The sequence below is a fragment of the Octopus bimaculoides genome, chromosome 27 (assembly GCF_046866305.1).
Source record: "Octopus bimaculoides isolate indiv1 chromosome 27, ASM4686630v1, whole genome shotgun sequence".
Taxonomy (NCBI): Eukaryota; Metazoa; Mollusca; class Cephalopoda; order Octopoda; family Octopodidae; genus Octopus; species Octopus bimaculoides.
This window is the reverse complement of record NC_142954.1, coordinates 16,664,420-16,684,590: the sequence shown is the minus strand read 5'-3', so window position 1 is coordinate 16,684,590 and position 20,171 is coordinate 16,664,420. Positions and strand designations below refer to the sequence as shown.

The window sequence follows — 20,171 nt, the reverse complement described above, 5'->3', positions numbered from 1 at the left end:
GACAATTTCCAGAGGTCCCTGGCCTGACAGTGCTACCGGGAAGCATTGCCCGATCGAGATAAGCTCTACAGACACGGTTCAAGAAACACCAGACCTGTCCGAGATGCGGTCAGAGCGACGAAACCGTTCTGCATGCACTAGTGCAATGTCCAAACATTTCAGACCTGTGGGCAAATGTCGAACGGCTGCTGTCACGTGTTGGACTAATTCGGTTGTCAGCCGAGTCTATCGTGAATATTGGCCAGCCACGTTCCTTTAACCGGGAAGGCAAGGCAGTTTTCATCGTACTGGTGGCTATGGTGAAAGGATGTATATGGTGGACTCGTTTGAAACGTCTAGAAAAAAAACAAAACACTTTCCTCTCTGGTCAACCTTTTTCAAGTATCACCTGAAAAGGAAGGTGAGAATAGAGAGGAAAGTTTTGTCGTACAAAAGGTGGGTGAATGTGGCAAGGATGGTACGCATGAATGATGGAACCACCTTGAGCAGAAGCCTATAAAACAAAGACAGAAGGAACGCTTTGCTCTCATGTTACGTTTTTTTCGTTTCCGAGGTTACCGTGGTTCTTTTTCGTAGGCTTTTCTTCCTACGGATAAACCTAGTCAATGTTATATTTACTTCCCCTGAGAACTCTAGTTGTTAAAAACGACACATTTATTATTTCCATGTGTACACGTCCCAAAACGTTTTCTATCCCTTTTGATCGTTTTCGAAAAGAAAAATTCTACATTGTATTGTCCCCTCTGTGTTCGGCCCTACGTGACTAATAAAGAAACCTATCATACATACATACATACATACATACATACATATATGCATGCATACATACGTGTATGCATATACACACAAACATACATACATACATATATGCATATACACACAAACATACATACATACGTACATACATATATGCATGCATACATACATACATACGTGCATGCGTGCGTACGTACTTGCATGCGTATACATACATCTTTGCATACATACATGAATACGTACATATATATATATATACGTACATTCATGCATGTATACCTAATTATGCAAGTATGTATGTATGTATGTATGTATGCAAATATGTATGTATCCATGTATGTATGTACGTATGTATATACGCATGTATGTATGTACTCATGTATGTATCCATGTATGTATGACTCTATGTATGCAATGTATGCATATATGTATGTATGCGTCTATGTATGTATGTATGTATGTATGTATGTATGTACGCCTATATGTATGTATGCCTATATGTATGTATGTATGTATGTATGTACTCATGTATGTATCCATGTATGTGTATGCATGTGTGTACGACTCTATGTATGTATGCCTATATGTATGTATGTATGTATGTATGTATGTATGCACGTTCTTCTCTTTGCCTTTTTAATTTTAGACTAAATTTTGACCGTCTTCCTTCTTGGTAGCAAAGTTGTGAAAGAAAGCATCCTATTTGAACTTGCATCCTTTAAATCTTGAGAAGGTCTTGCAGATTTTTATAGTCCCAGATATCCTGATCATTTGTATCGCATGGATTAAGGATTTTCATTCTCACCCCGAGATCCCAAGTTCAACCATACTTTGTTCCAGACTGGTCGCTATGTATCCTGTTGCTCCAATATTAATGGATATGAACCCGAAAGTGTATCTTGGGGACTGGATTTGCAAACTCCTCATCAATGGTCCATAGATGTCCCCTTTCTCTTGTGTTTTTCTAACCACATTCATGTCCAGAGGGCAGCTGAATTCTACAACCGAACATGTCTTTTCTTTGTTGTCCCACACAACGATAACTGGCCAGTTGTGTTTTAACTTGGTATCTCTTTTAATCTTCAAGTTCCACCAGTATTCTTTTGACCCGTCCGTCTCCATATGGTCAGCTTCGTTTGTAGGTATTTTCTTTTTTATTAACCTGCTCCAGACCGTTTTGGTCACTGCATTATATCTCATGGGAAGTCAATATCTGGAAGACATTCTCTCAGAGCTGGCAATAATGTGGTTGATGTCCTGAGCTTGGTCTTGTATTTGTTGTCTGTCAACATTTTCTGCCTTTTATGCTGTAATTACTTGTTAGGGATCATGTTTTTGTTGTTGGCACTCCGTCGCTTACGACGTCGAGGGTTCCAGTTGATCCAATCAACGGAACAGCCTGCTCGTGAAATTAACGTGCAAGTGGCTGAGCACTCCACAGACACGTGTACCCTTAACGTAGTTCTTGGGGATATTCAGCGTGACACAGTGTGACAAGGCTGGCCCTTTTTTGAAATACAGGTACAACAGAAACAGGAAGTAAGAGTGAAAGAAAGTTGTGGTGGAAGAGTACAGCAGGGTTCACCACCATCCCCTGCTGGAGCCTCGTGGAGTTTTAGGTGTTTTCGCTCAATAAACACTCACATAGCCCGGTCTGGGAATCGAAACCGCGATCCTATGACCGCGAGTCCGCTGCCCTAACCACTGGGCCATTGCGCATCCACTAGGGATCATGTATGTATGTATATATGTATGTAAGTATATATGCATGTATGCCTGTGTGAGCGCGTGTGACGGCTGCGATACGAGCCACGCGGCCGGTACCGTACCCGTGAGTTTGCGATCGAAAGCGCTGTCGGCCGGGAGTCTGTGTGTGTTACACGGCGGCCTAGGCGGACGAGAAAGAAGAAGCATACATACATGTATGTATGTATGTATGTATGTATGTATGTATGTATGTATGTATGCGTGTATGTCACTATTTAGTTTTAGTTCAATATTTTTTGTCAATAAAGAGAGAGTCGGTTTCTAACCTAGATCCAAGATTCCTTCATTGGAATCTCAACATCAACAACAGGGTTTTTTGTATGTATGTATGTATGTATGTATGTATGTATGTATGTATGTATGTGTGTATGTATGCATGCATACGTGCAGATTTGTATGTTTTTGTTTTATGTATGTATTCTCACGCATTTACTTGCATATCTAGACATGCTCATATATACTTAAATGATAAACTGGGAAGTTTTACAGATTTTTACAGTTGTGTGTGTGTATGTATGTATGTATGTATGTATGTATATATATACATACATGTGTGTATGCATGTATGTATGTATATATACATGTGTGTATGTATGTATGTATGCATGTATGTATGTACGTATGTACGCATGTTATGTATGTATGTATGTACGTACGTACGTGCGTATGTATGTATCGGTAAAAGAGATCGATAATATAAGAACCAGACTTGAAAAAAATACTAATTATTGGGGTGGATTCATTCGACTAAAAATTCTTCAAGGTGGTGCTCCAGCAAGGCCGCCGTCTAATGACTGAAACAGGTAAAAAGTAAAAAGTAATCTTGATCAAAGAGATGTTGATCAGAGACATTCCAGCTGTGACCAAGCCATCTATTTCACACGCGGTGAGGAATTCATCGAATGTGTTTTCCCTTGTAAATATGCTGAAGGCTGTGATAGGATGGAGATTTGGCTGCTACTTTTAGCATTTCGCATGAACGAACCACATGGAGGTTGCCTCGTAACAGCACCTTGCTAAACTGAAGGCTGTAACGGGTCTGTGATTAGAGGGAGATTTGGCTGCTATTTCTAGCAGATGTATGGAACACCCACGTGGCGGGTGCCTCGGGTGTAACAACACCCTGGCATACTTCAGGGTGTGTCAGGTCTACAGATCGTTATCATTTGGAATGTATTAAGCTTAGCTTAACTTCGTCTTTGAATGGGAATTAAGGTTTCAAGGACAACGAAGCTTTTAGCGGGTTATACAGAGATATATTCATATATATATACATATATACAATCACACGCACACAAACACACACACACACACATGTTTATATATATATATGTGTGTGTGAGTACACTTTATATATGTATATATATTTATATATACATACATACACACAGGCATGCGCGCACACACATGCATACATACATGCACACACACATAATGTATGTACGTGCATCGTGATTAAATAGGACGTTGATATAGTGTAGTGATTCAGTGTGTGTGTGTGTGTGTGTGTGTGTGTGAGAGAGAGAGAGAGAGAGAGAGCCGACAAACCAAGCATCTACAAAAGAACTAGATCTCACCATCGCTGTAATAGATTATATTTAATATTAAGACACACACGGAAGATGTCTGAAAATCGGTTAATGTAATTCATGTTGCCGGGAAATTTAGGGTACTGGATGCGAGTGGTTATTGCTCACATACATACATACATACATATGTATGTATGTATGTATGTATAATTCTTTAAGGTTAGAATTGACAGCGACTCTGAAGTTTCGGCCTGCTTGGCCCTTATCAGCCCTCCTGATGAAAGTTAAGCACACCAAAACGTAGACGTCACAGTCAGCACTATTCTTGTTTAACAATAATACTTATGTATTCACTAAAAAGCATTGAGCAATCTCTCAGTGAAAAGTAATTTGATCATTGTTGTTGTTGTTGTTGCTGTTGTTGTTATGATTCAGGCGACGAGCTGACAGAACCGTTAGCGCGCCGGGCGAAATGCTTTGCGGTACTTCACCCGTCGCTACGTTCTCAGTTCAAGTTCCTCCGAGGACGACTTTGCCTTTCGTCCTTTCGGGGTCTATAAATTAAGTACCAGTTGAATAAGGGGTCGATGGAATCGACTTACACCCTCTTCCTCAATAAACCCTCACAACGCCCAGTATGGGAATCGAAACAGCGATCCTATGACCGCGAGTCCGCAGCCCTAACCACTGGGCCATTGCGCCTCCTATAGTAGGAAGGTTTATTATTATTATTATTATTAAGGCGGCGGCGAAGTGTCTGTCCTTTCGTTCTGAGTTCAAATTCTGCCGAGGTTGACTTTGCCTTTAATCCTTTCGGGATCGATAAATTAACTAGCAGTGACCCCACCCCACCCCACCCCCACCAAATGTCAGGCCTTGTGCCTTTAGTAGAAAAGATCATTATTACTATAACCTGACCACCATGCGTTTATTCCACTTAACAGCACTCGTATAAGTGCACCAAAAATCTATAGGAAAAACGTGCAGAATGCTTTAAATCAGCCACGTGATCAATTAACATTATTTCTTATTAGAATTAATTATGGATCCATTATTCAATGTCTTTTGTAGAACTAGAGAACAGTATTTCGAGTAGCATAATTTAAAATTGTATTTATTAGATTAGTTCTTCCTATTGCCGCAGAAGCTGAAACTGGATTCTCTCCTTCATGACTCTCTTTTACTCTTTTACTTGTTTCAGTCATTTGACTGCGGCCATGCTAGAGCACCGCCTTTAGTCGAGCAAATCGACTCCAGGATTTATTCTTTGGAAGCCTAGTACTTATTCTATCCGTCTGTTTTGCCGAATCGCTAAGTTACGGGGACGTAAACACCCCCCCCCCCCATCAGTTGTCAAGCGATGTTGTGGGGATAAACACAGAAACATAAACATATACATATACATATATATATATATATATATATATATACACATATATGCGACAGGCTTCTTTCAGTTTCCGTCTGCCAAATCCACTCACAAGGCTTTGGTCGGTCCGACGCTATAGTAGAAGACACTTGCCCAAGGTGCCACGCAGTGGGAATGAACCCGGAACCATGTGGTCGGTAAGCAAGCTACTTACCACACAGCCACTCCTATAACAGTATTAAAAATAAATATGACTGATGCATGTCTTAGGTTTACTGTTGAAAAGTTTATGGAAAATGGTGAATCTGCGGTGAGACTTTGCCGCAGCCTTTATGACGGTTATTTGGAACTAAACGAATCGACTTCAGATTCTTTAGATCTTAGCCACCAATATCAATCAATATTGGCCGAGTTCCCTATAGTTTGGTATGCGACCATTATATTACATCATCTGTAAGCAGAGACGGACACCAATTGGCGGAATAGTTAGAACGTCAAGTGAGTGATCTGCGCTGATCATTCCGATTTTTTGCACTGAGTTCACATTCCACCAGGGTCAACTTTATCTTTCATCCTTTTGGGGGTTGATACTTTTTTTTCTCTTACTCCTTATTTCTCAGTTTGTTTGCCCCTTTTTCTCACTCTCTCTTTCTCTCTATTTCTCACTGTCTCTTTCTCCGTCTTTCTCTCCCACTGTCTCTCTTTCTCTGTCGCCCTCTCTCATTCTCTCTCTACCCTGTCTCCTCTTTCTTTCTCTCCACTTCTCTGTGTCCCTTTGTCTTCTTCTCCCCTTCTCTGTGTCCCTTTGTCTTCTTCTCCCCTTCTCTTCCTCTGTTTCTTCACTGTCTCTTTTTTCTTTCCACTTCTCTCCTTCTCTTTGTTTCCGTTTTCTCTTCGTCTCTCTCTCTCTCCTCTTCTTTTTCTATCTCTCCTCTCTTCCTCTCTCTCACCACCTCCCTTTCCCATTCCTCTGTCTATCTGTCTCTCTTTCTCCTTGTCTGCTCCACCCCTCTCCCTATCCCCCTCTCTCTGACTTCCCCTCTCCTTCCTGGTCTGGAAAAAAACCAGCTGTGATCAAACCTGAAGAAGGGTGAGCCCCACCTGGTTTAAATAGTTGCCTAAGACACATTGTACAGTGCGTCGGCGCCCCAACGTCGGCACCCCTACAACTTCATCAAGGAGTTGAGAGCCTAATCACGACAAACTGTTAACAACTAGGCATTAATTAACACCCCTATCTACTTCGTTCAAACTGATTTTCATGGCCATTTATTTTTTGTTTAATACCGCAATCTGTTTATTTAGTTTAAATATCTACGCCTTCATTATTTTGTTAATATAAAAAAATTAATTAGCAATTCTGGATGTTATTTCTTTCTGCTTTTGAAGTCGAAAAGCATATTTATATGTATGTATGTATGTATGTATGTATGTAGGTAGGTAAGTAGGTATATATATATATATATATATATATATATATATATATATATATATATATATATATATATATATATATATATATATATATATATATGTATATATATATATATATATATAGGCGTGGCTATGTCGCAAGACGCTTGCTTCCCAGCCACATGGTTCCGGGTTCAGTCCCACTGCGTGGCACCCTGGGCAAGTGTCTTCTACTACAGCCTCGGGCGAAAGCCTTGTGAGTAGATTTAGTAGACGGAAACTAAAAGAAGCTCGTCGTATATATACACATACATACACACACACGCACACACACACATATATATACATACATAAATATACGACGTGCTTCTTTCAGTTTCCGTCTTACCACACAGCCACGCCTGCCCCTGTATATTATATATGCGTTCTATATACATACACACGCACTTACATATAAATATACATACGCACGCACGTACATACATACATACATACATACATACATACATACATACATTATGAAATGGTTGCGAACGAGACGCATTTCACGACGCCGCACCAGAAATCTTTGTCCTTCTGCATTGTCATTGGTACGTAGGTCCTCAGCTTTATTGTAGCTGAGTGGCTCTCATCCTCTTTTAGGGTGTGGAAAAATTCCAAATATATCAACTAATATGGCGTCGTGTTCAGCGCAATAGCAGTGGCTAGCAAAAGCTATCCTACGTTGAGCTGTAATTGTAGAGATAGGTAGAATATGTTTATGAATCTCCTCTTTGGTCTTCTGCTCACGCCATGAGATATTTTGAGTGTTCCTGAAATGCCTTGTACACATAAAATCAAAGCGATATTGAAGCTCCACCTTTATAGCCCACTCTCTTTTTCTCCCCCTCTCTCTCTCTTTCTCCCCCCCTCTCTCTCTCACGCGCGCGCGCATTTTGAATTTACGAGATACTAATGGCTACTTCTGTTACTCATTTTTGTTTTTGTCTAAGCCACGTAAACTGCAGATGGGAGTTCTCGATAATTTACAACGCTTCGCATCTAGATCAACACACGAATTATCACATACCTGTACAAGCAGCAAGTGTCACGTGACTGTCACTGACTCACGGCAGAGTGAGTCACTGAGCTGACGCCGTTTGAAAGTCACCAGATTCCAATAGTGTTGTATTGTCGACCACCTTAACTTCCACACTATCAAACATTATCATAATGACGTCGTCCGCATACGCCAGTACGACACGTTTCCACTTCCCAGTTCGAACGGGCGACTTCGGCTCTTCCAGTTTCCATAGCAGTGGCATGAGAGTCAGTGCATACAGAAGATATAAGGCAGAACACACCTGACAGACCAGCGCGTGAGTTGAAAAAGTTGCAGATGGTCACTACTTAGTGTGACCATCGTTGACCATTAAAACAGTCCAGCTTCTGAAAGACGGCTGCGTTGAGGCCAAGTAACGAAGGATAACCTCGTTGAAAGCTTTCAATTGTCCCAAATTGATCAGATCCCCACCAAAGTTCGGTTTATTACCCATCAACTCTACGATGTATTATTGCATGGGGTGGAGATAAGCGAGGATGATCCTTACCCCCAATAACCACACTATTGACGACAAGTGCCAACCGTTTTTCTGGCATCTTGTGAAAAACTCTAAATCTGGTTGTATTGCAAAAATCTTGGAACTGCATGCATACTGCCTGTTTGAGGTCCTTGTGATTTGACAGACAGTACACACCCCTGGTACCCACAATATCTTCAATCTACAACATCACAATACTAGGTACAGCGTGACGTTTTCCGTAATAATAATAATAATATTTTCTACTATAGGCACAAGACCTATCTGCTGTGCCACGACTCCTCGGTCCACATGACTAAGAATTCTCTATTCCTATTCCGAGTTGCAATAGACGTCTTCTAAGACAAAGAGGAACAAGTCTGGTATATCTACGTGAGTAAATCTCGTAAGGCAGGACATCCAAACCAGGTGAATTACTTATCGCTCAACCGTATCTCAACAATGGTTCTCGGCTTTTCGCAGCACTTCACGCTCTCCTCGAAATTTCAATGGATATCTGTCAGACAGTATTGTCTGAGTAGGTTTACGAGGATTTCACGTAACCCCATACAATCCCAGCGTGCGTTTAAAATAACATTCCAGCCTCTAAAGTTCTAAAGCGCAGAATGCTCACGATGCCTGAAGAAATCCAGCCACCCTGCTCAAGTCGGGCAATAGACAGGTCCAGGAAGATCACATATACCTCGAGACTGGCTTTTCTGGAAAAAGCACTACCATCCCATCGCACGATCCATGCCAACTACAAAATGATTTCACCTTGAAAATAGAAGAGAGTGCATTCATCCCCAACATGTTGGTCTCACTATTATATTCATGCCTTGTGACTCGAAGTTGTTGTGCAAGTGACTTTGCATCTAAGCCGACCCCAGGTGGTCATGCACATGACTTTAACTACAGCCATGTTCTTCAGAGAAAAGAAAACGAGAAAGGTCACCAGTCGAGGTCTTGGAGACGGATGGACAAATAAACCAGCCTTATCAAAGGGAGGGTTTCTTCGAAAGCCATTACCAAATTATTTTGGTCTATCCTATTCTTACGTTTGATGCCGCAATTCCTTTTTGGCGAGTTCTGACCTCATCTGTTAACTACGGTCTTAGATAAGAGACCACTTCTCACAAATCTCTTCCTCTTTTGTTTGTAGTTCTCTCTAATGGTACCGCGTCAGGTACCCCATCAACTCTTTGCTGTTTCTATTTATAACAATAAAACCGACGAGGGGTGGGGTGGAGTGACGTAGTTTCTTACGTGTTTTTGGTTATTGTTTTTGTTTTCTTTGATGCATTTTTTAATTTGGTTATTGTTGTGCTTTCGTTTTTTGTTTTATGTTTTTGTTGGTGTAGTTGAGGGTTTGGTTGTTGTTGCTGTCATGGTCGTTGTTTTCGCCACGGTAATGATGCTGGTGTTGGTGGTGGTGTTGGTGGTGTTGGTGGTGGTGGTGGTGGTGGTGGTGGTGGTGGTGGCAGTGACATTGATAGTAGTGATGATGGTGGTGATAGTTGTGGAGATGTTGGTAATGGCGCTGGTAATGGTGGCCGTGATGTGGTATTGGTAGTGGTGATGATGGTGGTGGTGGTGGTGGCGGTGGTGGGGGTAGTGACGGTGATGTTGTTGGCGGCGATTGTCAGATGTATGGCTGCTTATCAGCTCCCCCTGCCGCCTCATCTAACCTTTTGTTTTTCAGCTGGGGGCGGCCCCCTTTACTTCGCTTCCATTTTCTTTCTTTACAATTTCACAAAGACTTCTTGTGTAACAGGGCTTTCACCTCGACCCCTTCGTACGAGAAGGATTTGGACGGGAATCGAGGGAGCCTGAATGGAAGACAGGGGAGAGGGAAGTATGTATCCTCCTCCTCCTCTATGTATCTGTGTGTTTATCTTTTCTAGGGGCGAGGGGTAAGAAATGGCATTGCAAGGAGCCATCTGTTGTGGTGGGGTCTTCTGTTCTTATTCTTACTTTCTTTAGGCTTAACAAACACAACAACAACAATAATAATAATAATAATAATAATAATTTCTTTAAGGCCAGCAGGGTTTTTGGGGGGATGCTGTCTATCGACCCCACCCAAAAGGATGAAAGACAAAGTCGACCTCAGCGGAATTTGAACTCAGAAAGTGAAGACGTACGTAATGCCGCGAAGCCTTCCGCTCGGCGTGCTACCGACTCTGCCAGCCCGCCACTCTAACAACAACAACAACAACAACAACAATCACAATAATAATAATAATAATCCATTCTACTATAGGCACAAGGCCTGAAATTTGAGGGGAAGGATTTAGTCGATTACATCGACCCCAAACAACAATAATGAGCCCTGAAATTTTGGGTGAGAAGATGAAGATGAATATGGTATAAAGTCTGAAATTTTGAGGGACAAGGTAATGAGGGCCTGTGACATTCAAGCCTTTCTAAAAGGACAACAGACGTTATAATTACTATATCTAGAATTATAAACTATGGAAGCCTATAATTAAATTGACTGAGGCAGACGACAAGCTTTTGTTGAGAAGGCAAAAAAACGATCTTATTTATTTATTTATTTATTTATTGTTTTTACAAAAAAATAATAATTAATTCTAACATATGGGACATAGTTTGATACGTTGTCGAAAGGAATACATAGGATTCTGTGACATTCATACGTTTTCCCATGTGCATAGTGACGTAAGCATTGAACAAAGAACTCGGTAACCTTTGAGGTGTGAAATAACGAACTTTTTTAACGAGTCAACAAGCGAAGTATTTCTTATGTAGTTGTTTGGCCAGCTAGAAACAACAGCCAAACTAAAATTTATAACCAAATCACACGTCCTATTGCCTCGATAACCAAAATATAAAAAGTATGCATTGAATAAAGCGATTTTATAATTTTATACATGCACACACACACACAAATATAGTCAGAGAGACAGACAGACAAATAGACAGACAGACAGATAGCTAGATAGATAGACAGAAAGATAGATAGCCTGATAGATAGATAGATAGATGCATAGATACATAGATATAGATGCATACACAAATAGATATACATACGCGCACACATTGAAAAATAATAAGACAGGATGGTCAGGAATGGCACGCTTTTGACCATACGTCTGCTGAAACTAGATTGAGTCGAAGCTAAACACCACCGTCTCAGCCACCACCACCACAACAACAACTACTACTACTACTACTACTATTACTACTACTACATAACGATTTCTTATGTCTTAGAGAGAAGAGCTAAACTGACCTGAACCTACGCTTATTACTGGTATTGATCAACTCACCCCTGGATAAAGGAATTCAAAATCATCTCAGAACGTAGACAGTTAAGACTTTAAATGCAAACTGTCGAAATTTAATTACATGGACACAAATGTTGAGTAAGCCACGCCCAAGTATATAACTGGTATTTTGAACCAACGGGGAAACCTACGTGGACATTATACTTGCTAGAAACAATAGCCAAATCTCACTTCTCACTCATATCACACTCTTAAATACATGAAAGATGCATTGGATTGTGCTGTAGTAGTAGTAGTAGTAGTAGTAGTAGTAGTAGTAGTAGTAGTAGTAGCAGCAGCAGCAGCAGCAGCAGCAGCTGCTGTTTAACCCCAGGTCAACCACAATCGAGCAAACCCAATATCAACGGCATTCCAGCTGAGATCATCTCGTCTTTCTCAAGACTCTCTAAGACTACCTTTACAATGTCTCAAAGCTATTTGACCTTACCGTTGTCCATCTCTCGGGTCAACCTTGATCTACCCCACATATAATCAAAACCCATCTCAAATGTGACCATCTAATAGTACATTGGTTTTTTTTTTCCTAGGTGGTTAACAACCTCACTTTGAAACCATACGTTTCCAAGTTTGATGTCACTGCGCGGCACCTGGGCATCTGCCTGTCACCATATCTACGGGGTCACCAATTTACAATGTGTTCGAAATTTCGTAGGCAGTAAACACTGCTGAAGAAAGTCCACGGGTTACATAGTTGATATCAAACTTAGGCAAGAAGCCAGAAATTTGAAGTGGGGAAGTGAACAGTTGATTATATCGCTCCTCACAATACGGCTGATCCTTTATTTAACAACCCATCGGAAGGGGGGATATCAAAGCTGACATTGATGGAGTTTGAATTCAGAATTCTAAACGCCTCAAAACATCTTTTACGGCACTAATGCTTCTGTTAATGTTTCCACTTTTTTTTTCTTGTTTAAAAAAAATTTGCTCTTTCCTGGGTTACAAGAGAGATATGAAGAAGATTTAGCTGCTATGTCTAGTAGATTAAAATTCCACGTAAGACGACACCCATTTGGCACTGATGAGGAAATCTTGTATGTGTGTGTGTGTGTGTGTGTGTTTTTTTAAAGCTTATGACAGAAGAAATATGGTGTCTTTCAGTCTACACACAAGAATAGCTCGCTGGAATTTTGGTAAAAGGGTGAGACCGTATCCACGCAGGAACGCTAGATATTTCTATATTTTATAGCATGCGGGTGTACACCTCGTTTAACCTGTTGCACACTTTTGTGTAGACTATACATACACGCGCGCGCAGGTCATATTTGTGTGTGTGAGTGTGTTTGTGTGTCTGTCTGTCCGTGTCTATATCTTTTGTCTTTAATCTTTTACTTGTTCCAGTCATTAGACTACAACCATGCTGGGGCACCGCTCTGAATCGAATGAATCGACCCCAGTACTTTTCTTGTAAGCCTCGTACATACACATACATACATACATACATACATACATACATACATATATATATATATATATATATATATATATATATATATATATATATACACATACACACACACTATATATCAGTACACCTGTTTGTGTGTGTATATATATATATATATATATATATATATATATATATATATATATATATATATACACACACATACACACACACTATATATCAGTACACCTGTTTGTGTGTGTGTGTATATATATATATATATATATAGGTTACTAGTTACGCTAGTTACGGGGACGTAAACGCACCAACAGCGGCTGTCAAGCGGGACAAGCACACATATACGACGGGCTTCTTTCACAATGGCTCACAAAGCATTGGTCAGCTCGAGACTATAGTGGAAAATACTTGTCGAGACCGAACCCGGAACCACGTAGTTAGGAAGCCAACTTCTTACTACACAGCCACACCTGCGCTTATATATATATATATTCTTTTACTTGTTTAAGTCATTTGACTGCGGCCATGCTGGAGCACCGCCTTTAGTCGAAGAAATCGACCCCAGGACTTTATTCTTTGCAAGCCTAGTACTTATTCTATCGGTCTCTTTTTGCCGAACCGCTAAGTTACGGGGACGTAAACACTCCAACATCGGTTGTCAAGCGATGGTGGTGGTGGTGGTGGTGGTGGGAACAAACAAACAAACACATACATATACATACATATATACAGCGGGCTTCTTCCAGTTTCCATCTACCAAATGCACTCGCAAGGTTTTGGTCGGCCCGAGGCTATAGTAGAAGACACTTGCCCAAGGTGCCACACAGTGGGACTGAATGCGGAACCCTGTGGTTGGGAAGCAAGATTCACACACACACACACACACACACACACACACACACACAAACAATATACGTACACATGTTGTGTGCGAGAGTGTGTGTATGTATGTGTTATTCCACAATTGGTATGACTAGTACCAGTCACAGGGTTGTAGACATGCTGGGGGCATCGCCTGAACTCTACCAGTATTTTTTTTTTTTTAACCGGTAAAAACAAACTCTGCCGAGGAGATACACAAAAGCGCGCACAATTATATATTTTCCTACATATATACATACGCATATGTTTGCATGTATATATCATTTCATTTTTCGTTTTATCCAGTTTCAACTCATGAGCTGTAGCCATGCTGGGGCACTGCCATTTACGCACACACACACACACACACACACACACACACACACACACACACACACACACACGCACACACACACACGACAGACTTCTGTACAGTTTCCATTTTCCTAATTCCAGTAACAAGATTTGATCAACACGGTACTATCTATCGAAGAAAACAACATTATCAAATAAATTTCCAAAGAACAACTTCAAAATTTTAAAACCTGTTCTGTTCTTTAATCAAGGAATTATAATATAATATATTATAATATATTACAATGTATAGTAAATATAGTATAATGTAATGGTATTTAACTGCTATTTTTAACTTTCGGTATATGGTAAAGCAATTTTACTGAACCCTAATTATAATTATGCTTATGATTATAAAATTTTTGTATAAGTTTACCGATAATGGTTCTTTTAACATACCGAACTACTTGGTAAAATGATTAATTATGAATCTTACCCTATGCTATTAAGTTAGACATGGCCTGGACCAATCTTTGGTCGAAACATATCTAAGTTTATATTATTATTATTATTATATATACATATACACACACACACACACATATATATATATAGGTGTCTAGTTTGGTAAGTGCCAGCGCACGAAAGTCTCAGGCCTTGAGTCACTCTGTTCTGCTAAATGTATATATATATATATATATATATATATATATATATATATATATTTCGTATGTGTATTTCGTGTGCAAGATTCTTGATGTGGATACGTGTGTTGAAAGAAATACAATTAAACCTTGGAAGTGGAGAGACAAGTTACTGAAGAGATTGCAAGAGTGCAATGAAATAATTTAACAAAAAACTATATAAATTAATAAAGGACTGAACCAGTGCGTGTGTTTATTACCGGCATAATGCCTCTCCCAAGGTTTAATTGTATATATATATATATATATATATATAATACACACACACACACACACACACACACATATATGTATATACTGTAATATTGATTTCAAATTTTGGCACAAGGCCAGCAATTTCGGGCGTAGAGAGTAAGTCAATTACATCGACTCTACTACTCAACTGGGACTTGTATATTAACGTATATACGTACGAGTGTGTATATATGTATGCGTGCGTGTATTGATCTGCACGTCTGTATAACTGCTGTATGAATTGTATGCGTATATGAGTGTGCACGTATACATCTCTCTCTCTCTCTCTTTCTCTTGATATGTGTGTGTGTGTATAGGTGTGTTTACGTATATATATATATATATATATATATATATTTACGATACACACAGATACATATGTGTGTGTACGTGCGTGTGTGTGTGTGTTGTGCATACCTGTCCATATATGTATACACACACACACATATGTGCGTACACATACATGGTGGAGGTAAAGAATACGCACACCACCCGTTTTCGGCGTAACCTTAACCCTTACCCTAACCCCAAGTCCTAGACCCTAACCCTAAACACCGGGTGTGCATATTCTTTACCTTCGGTACATACATACATACATACATACATGCATACATACATACATACATACATACGTGCACACATTTGGCAGGAATCTCTGATAGTGATCACTTTGGGACAAACCATTTTACACAACGATAACCGGCTGATAACATTAGGCAAGGGGATCTCCCCCACCCCCACCCGCCACAATTTCGGCCAACAGTACTCGCGGTTATAATTAACGGCTTCCACTTTCCATCACACACACACACACACACACACACACACAGAGATAGATACATTTCTTTTATTAGCCACACAGGGCTCAACGAAGATGGGACAAATACAATGTAGAGCTTTTCTTTTTGGGAGGGGGAAGGAAGGAAGGAAAAAAAAAAAAAATAGATAGATAGATAAACAAGATAGATAGATGGATAGATGGATAGATGGATAGATAGATAGATAGATAGATAGATAGATAGATAGATAGATAGACAGCTAGCTAGCTAGGTAGACAGACCGACAAACAGACCGAGAGATTGATAGATAGATAGATATCTTTTTATTATAGCCACACAGGGCTAAATACAGAAAATGGACAAATTACAAAGTAGAGCTTTTCTTTGGGGGGGGGGGGGGATAATTTCGATCAAAAGGGATCGCGGAAAAAAAAAAGGAAGGGGGGAGCGATCAATAGGGATCGTGTATCACAGTCAATGTAAAAAAAAATGGGGAACAGATTAGGTTTATCCGTGGAGAGAAAAGCTAGATAGATAGATAGATAGATAGATAGATAGATAGAGACAGATAGATAATAAATAGATAGATAGAGACAGATAGATAATAAATAGATAGATAGATAGATAGATAGATAGCTAACTAGACAGACAGAAGACATAACTAGCTAGGTAGACAGACAGACAGACAGACCGGTAGATAGATAGATAGATAGATAGATAGATAGATAGATACATACATAATACATACATAGATAAACACGTATAGAATGTAGATATAGTTTGATCGTTTATAGATATGTATACACAATGAATATCTGGAAAAAGAACAAGTAAATACTTAAATAATTTATAATAATTATAATAACGATTATACATAATAATGTAGAGAAACAAGCAAAAAACCGTTCGATCGAAAGGCCGACGTCTTCTTACCTTCAGTTGCCATGCCGTATCCCAAATAATGGTAAACCAACAATAGAAAGTAATATTTAATCACAGACATGGTAAAAAGTAAATATATATATATATGTGTGTGTGTATATATATATATATATATATATATATATATATATATATGTATATGTATATATTATAAATATGAATCCCGTCTGGTGTACATATATATTGTGTATACACTCACGTTGGACGTAAATCACACAGAGAATGAAAATATAATGGGTATTAACAACAACAACAGTAGCTATGAACCACTTAAAGTCGGTTCCTGCTGCTGCTGCTGTTGGTGTTGTTGATGGTGTTGTTGGTGGTGGTGGTGGTTCGCGCGCGCGTGTATGTAGCCGTAAGTGTGTGTAGGTGTGTGAATTTATATATATATGTGTGTGTGTGTGTGTGTGTGTGCGTATGTGTGTGTGTGTTTATGTTTAGCTCTGCGTGTGTACGTGCATTGCTGTGTGTATTACTGTTGTTTGTGAGTGGAACAATGTGCGTGCGTGTTGTCGTGAATGTGTGTGTGTGTGTGTGTGTTTGCTCGATTATAAAGTTGTGGTTGTTGTGGAAATGACCATTGCTGTTAAGATTGTGATTGTCATCACAAACATAGTCGTCATCGTCATCATCATCATCATCGCCGACATCATAACTATGTCTGCGTGTTTGTTAATTTAGGTGTCTGAATATCTATATTTGCGGATGTGTGTGTGCGTGCGTGACGAAACGTGTGTGTGGTGTGTATGTGTATGTATGTATGTATGTATGTATGTATGTATGTATACATGTGTATGTGTGTGTGTGTGTGTTCAAAAGGACAGGTGAGAAAGGAACACAGACGCACAGAGAAGGATGGATGGATGAGAGGATGGATGGATGGACAGGCAGACTGACGGACAGATATGTGTGTGTGTGTGTTAGACAGACGGACGGACAGACAGTCAGGCAGACACACCCGGCAGCGAGAAAGAAACGGTTAAATAGGCAGAAGGGAGGAAAGTGAGGCAGAGAACTGTTTGTAAATGCTGTTGTTTTCGTTAATCGGGAATAATGTTGGTCGCAAATGTTCTTGATGGCAATGATGATGCTGATGATGATGCTGATGATGTTGATGTCGATGGTTGTAAAATCCGGGCTCCTTGGCGGCGTTGTTGTTGTTGTTGTTTCGGCTCTTCAACGTTGTTGTTGCCGTTCGAGTTGTTCTCTATCCTCACGAACAACTAAACTCTGCTGCAGCAGCAGCGGCAACAGCAGCAACAGCAGCAGAAGCAGAAGCAGTAATTAGCCTTGTTGTTGATGAGGGTGGCGGCGGCGGGGATGATGATGATAATGATGGTGATGATAGTGATGATGCTGGTAGTGAAAATAAAAATGATAATAGTGATGATGATGATGATGATGATGATGAAGAGGACGAGGGGAGGACTTCGGCGACTACATGATGCACCAGGAAAATTCTGGGGCCTATTTTTGAAATCGACTAGCACCCCCTCCCCAGTCACCTACTGCTAATATCTCTAGCCCTTGAAATCGATGGTGCGTCAAACAAATTCCTTACTCTTTCACTCTTTTACTTGTTTCAGTCATTTGACTGCGGCCATGCTGGAGCACCGCCTTTAGTCGAGCAAATCGACCCCCAGGACTCATTCTTTGTAGGCCTAGTACTTATTCTATCGGTCCCTTCTGCCGAACCGCTCAGTTAGGGGGACGTAAACACACCAGCATCGGTTGTCAAGCGATGGTGGGGGGGGACAAATAATCAAATACACACACACACACACACACACACACACACACATACACACACACACACACACACACACACACACACACATATGTATATACGACAGGCTTCTTTCAGTTTCCGTCTACTAAATCCACTCACAAGGCTTTGGTCGGCCCGAGGCTATGGTAGAAGACACTTGCCCAAGGTGCCACGCAGTGGGAATGAACCCGGAACCATGTGGTTCGCAAGCCAGCTACTTACTTACTACACAGCCACTTCTACTTCATTAGGTTTTAAGTTCAAATCGCGCCGAAGCAGACATCGCCTTTTACCAATCCAAGGAACGATAAAATAAAATACCAGCTGTAATCGAATTGTCCCCCGACCCCTTCAAAATGACTGGCGTTGTGCCACGACTCGAAACCATTGGCGAGCTGGCAGAATCGTTAGCAAACCGGGGAAAATGCTAAGAGGCATTTCATCCATCTTTACATTCTGAGTTCAAACTCCGCCTAGGCTGGCCTTGCCTTTCATCCTCTCGGGGTCGATAAAATGAGTACCAGTTGCACTTTGGAGTCAGTATAATCGTCTAGCCCGCACCCCAAAATTTCAGACCTTGTACTTTTAGTAGAAGGTATTATTATTATTATTATTATTATTATTGAGTAAGAGAGCCGTGTATGCCATCAAAGTGACACTGGGGTAAAATATACAAAGCCCAGTATACCCATCATGACTACCCGTCTGATAAGGGTACACCAGGCACATGCATCACAACCATATGTGCGTGACGTGGTGATCTCATATTAAAATAAACAGCGCATAACCTTGCAGGTGGGGCCCAGTTAGAATTTTCTTCAGGTCGAATAGCCCATCCCGTTCAAAAGGTTCCTGAATTAGAGTTATTTAAGGATGTTGAACGAAACACCCGTGTTTTCAAAGGTGAATTATTCAAACCCCAAAGAATTCCTCTCAACATGTGGATATGATGCTCCCCGACTACTTCTGCTCATGATCCGAGATGCACATATTGTCAGCCACCAAGGGACATGCTCAACTGGTTAAGGTCAAACAACTGACAAGCAAATTTGTGGTATTGAGCAGAATATTTACTGTAGCCCATCTTTTATACCAAGACAAAACAATGTACATGATAACACTTCCAAACAGAAGCCATGAGAGCCACTGCCTGGTACTGCACCAGGGCATTTTATATTGTTATTCTTCTTATTATTATGTTTTTTTTTCTTTCTTCAAATTTTCTTCCATTTCGCGCCGAGTGTTTTCCGTACACCTAGGGCAGAGAAGCTCGCTGTATGCATTCTCAGTTTACACACGCAAATTCACAGGTAAAAAATATGTATGTAAAACAATTAATAAATAAGTAAATTCATGAATGGATGTTGTTTTCACAGCGATAATGCTCTTCTCAGTACATGAGTCGTTCCAGTTAGCACGATTTTTTGCACTTTTATTATTATTATTGTTCAGTAGTTTTATTTTTATAACGTGCTTT

At 40.2% G+C, this 20,171-nt stretch overlaps 2 protein-coding genes across 4 annotated transcripts in view; one reads left to right on the top strand and one right to left on the bottom strand.

Moving 5' to 3' along the window:
• LOC106876113 (uncharacterized) overlaps window positions 1-18,157 on the bottom strand; it is a 187,355-nt gene extending 169,198 nt beyond the window's left edge. Inside the window, exon 1 of the mRNA XM_089343366.1 lies at window positions 16,915-18,157. Coding sequence (XP_089199492.1) covers window positions 16,915-16,984 — 70 coding nt within the window. The 5' untranslated portion in view covers window positions 16,985-18,157. The remainder of the gene's footprint in view (window positions 1-16,914) is intronic.
• LOC106868913 (DNA excision repair protein ERCC-5) overlaps window positions 1-20,171 on the top strand; it is a 299,999-nt gene that overhangs the window by 99,514 nt on the left and 180,314 nt on the right. The window lies entirely within an intron of this gene.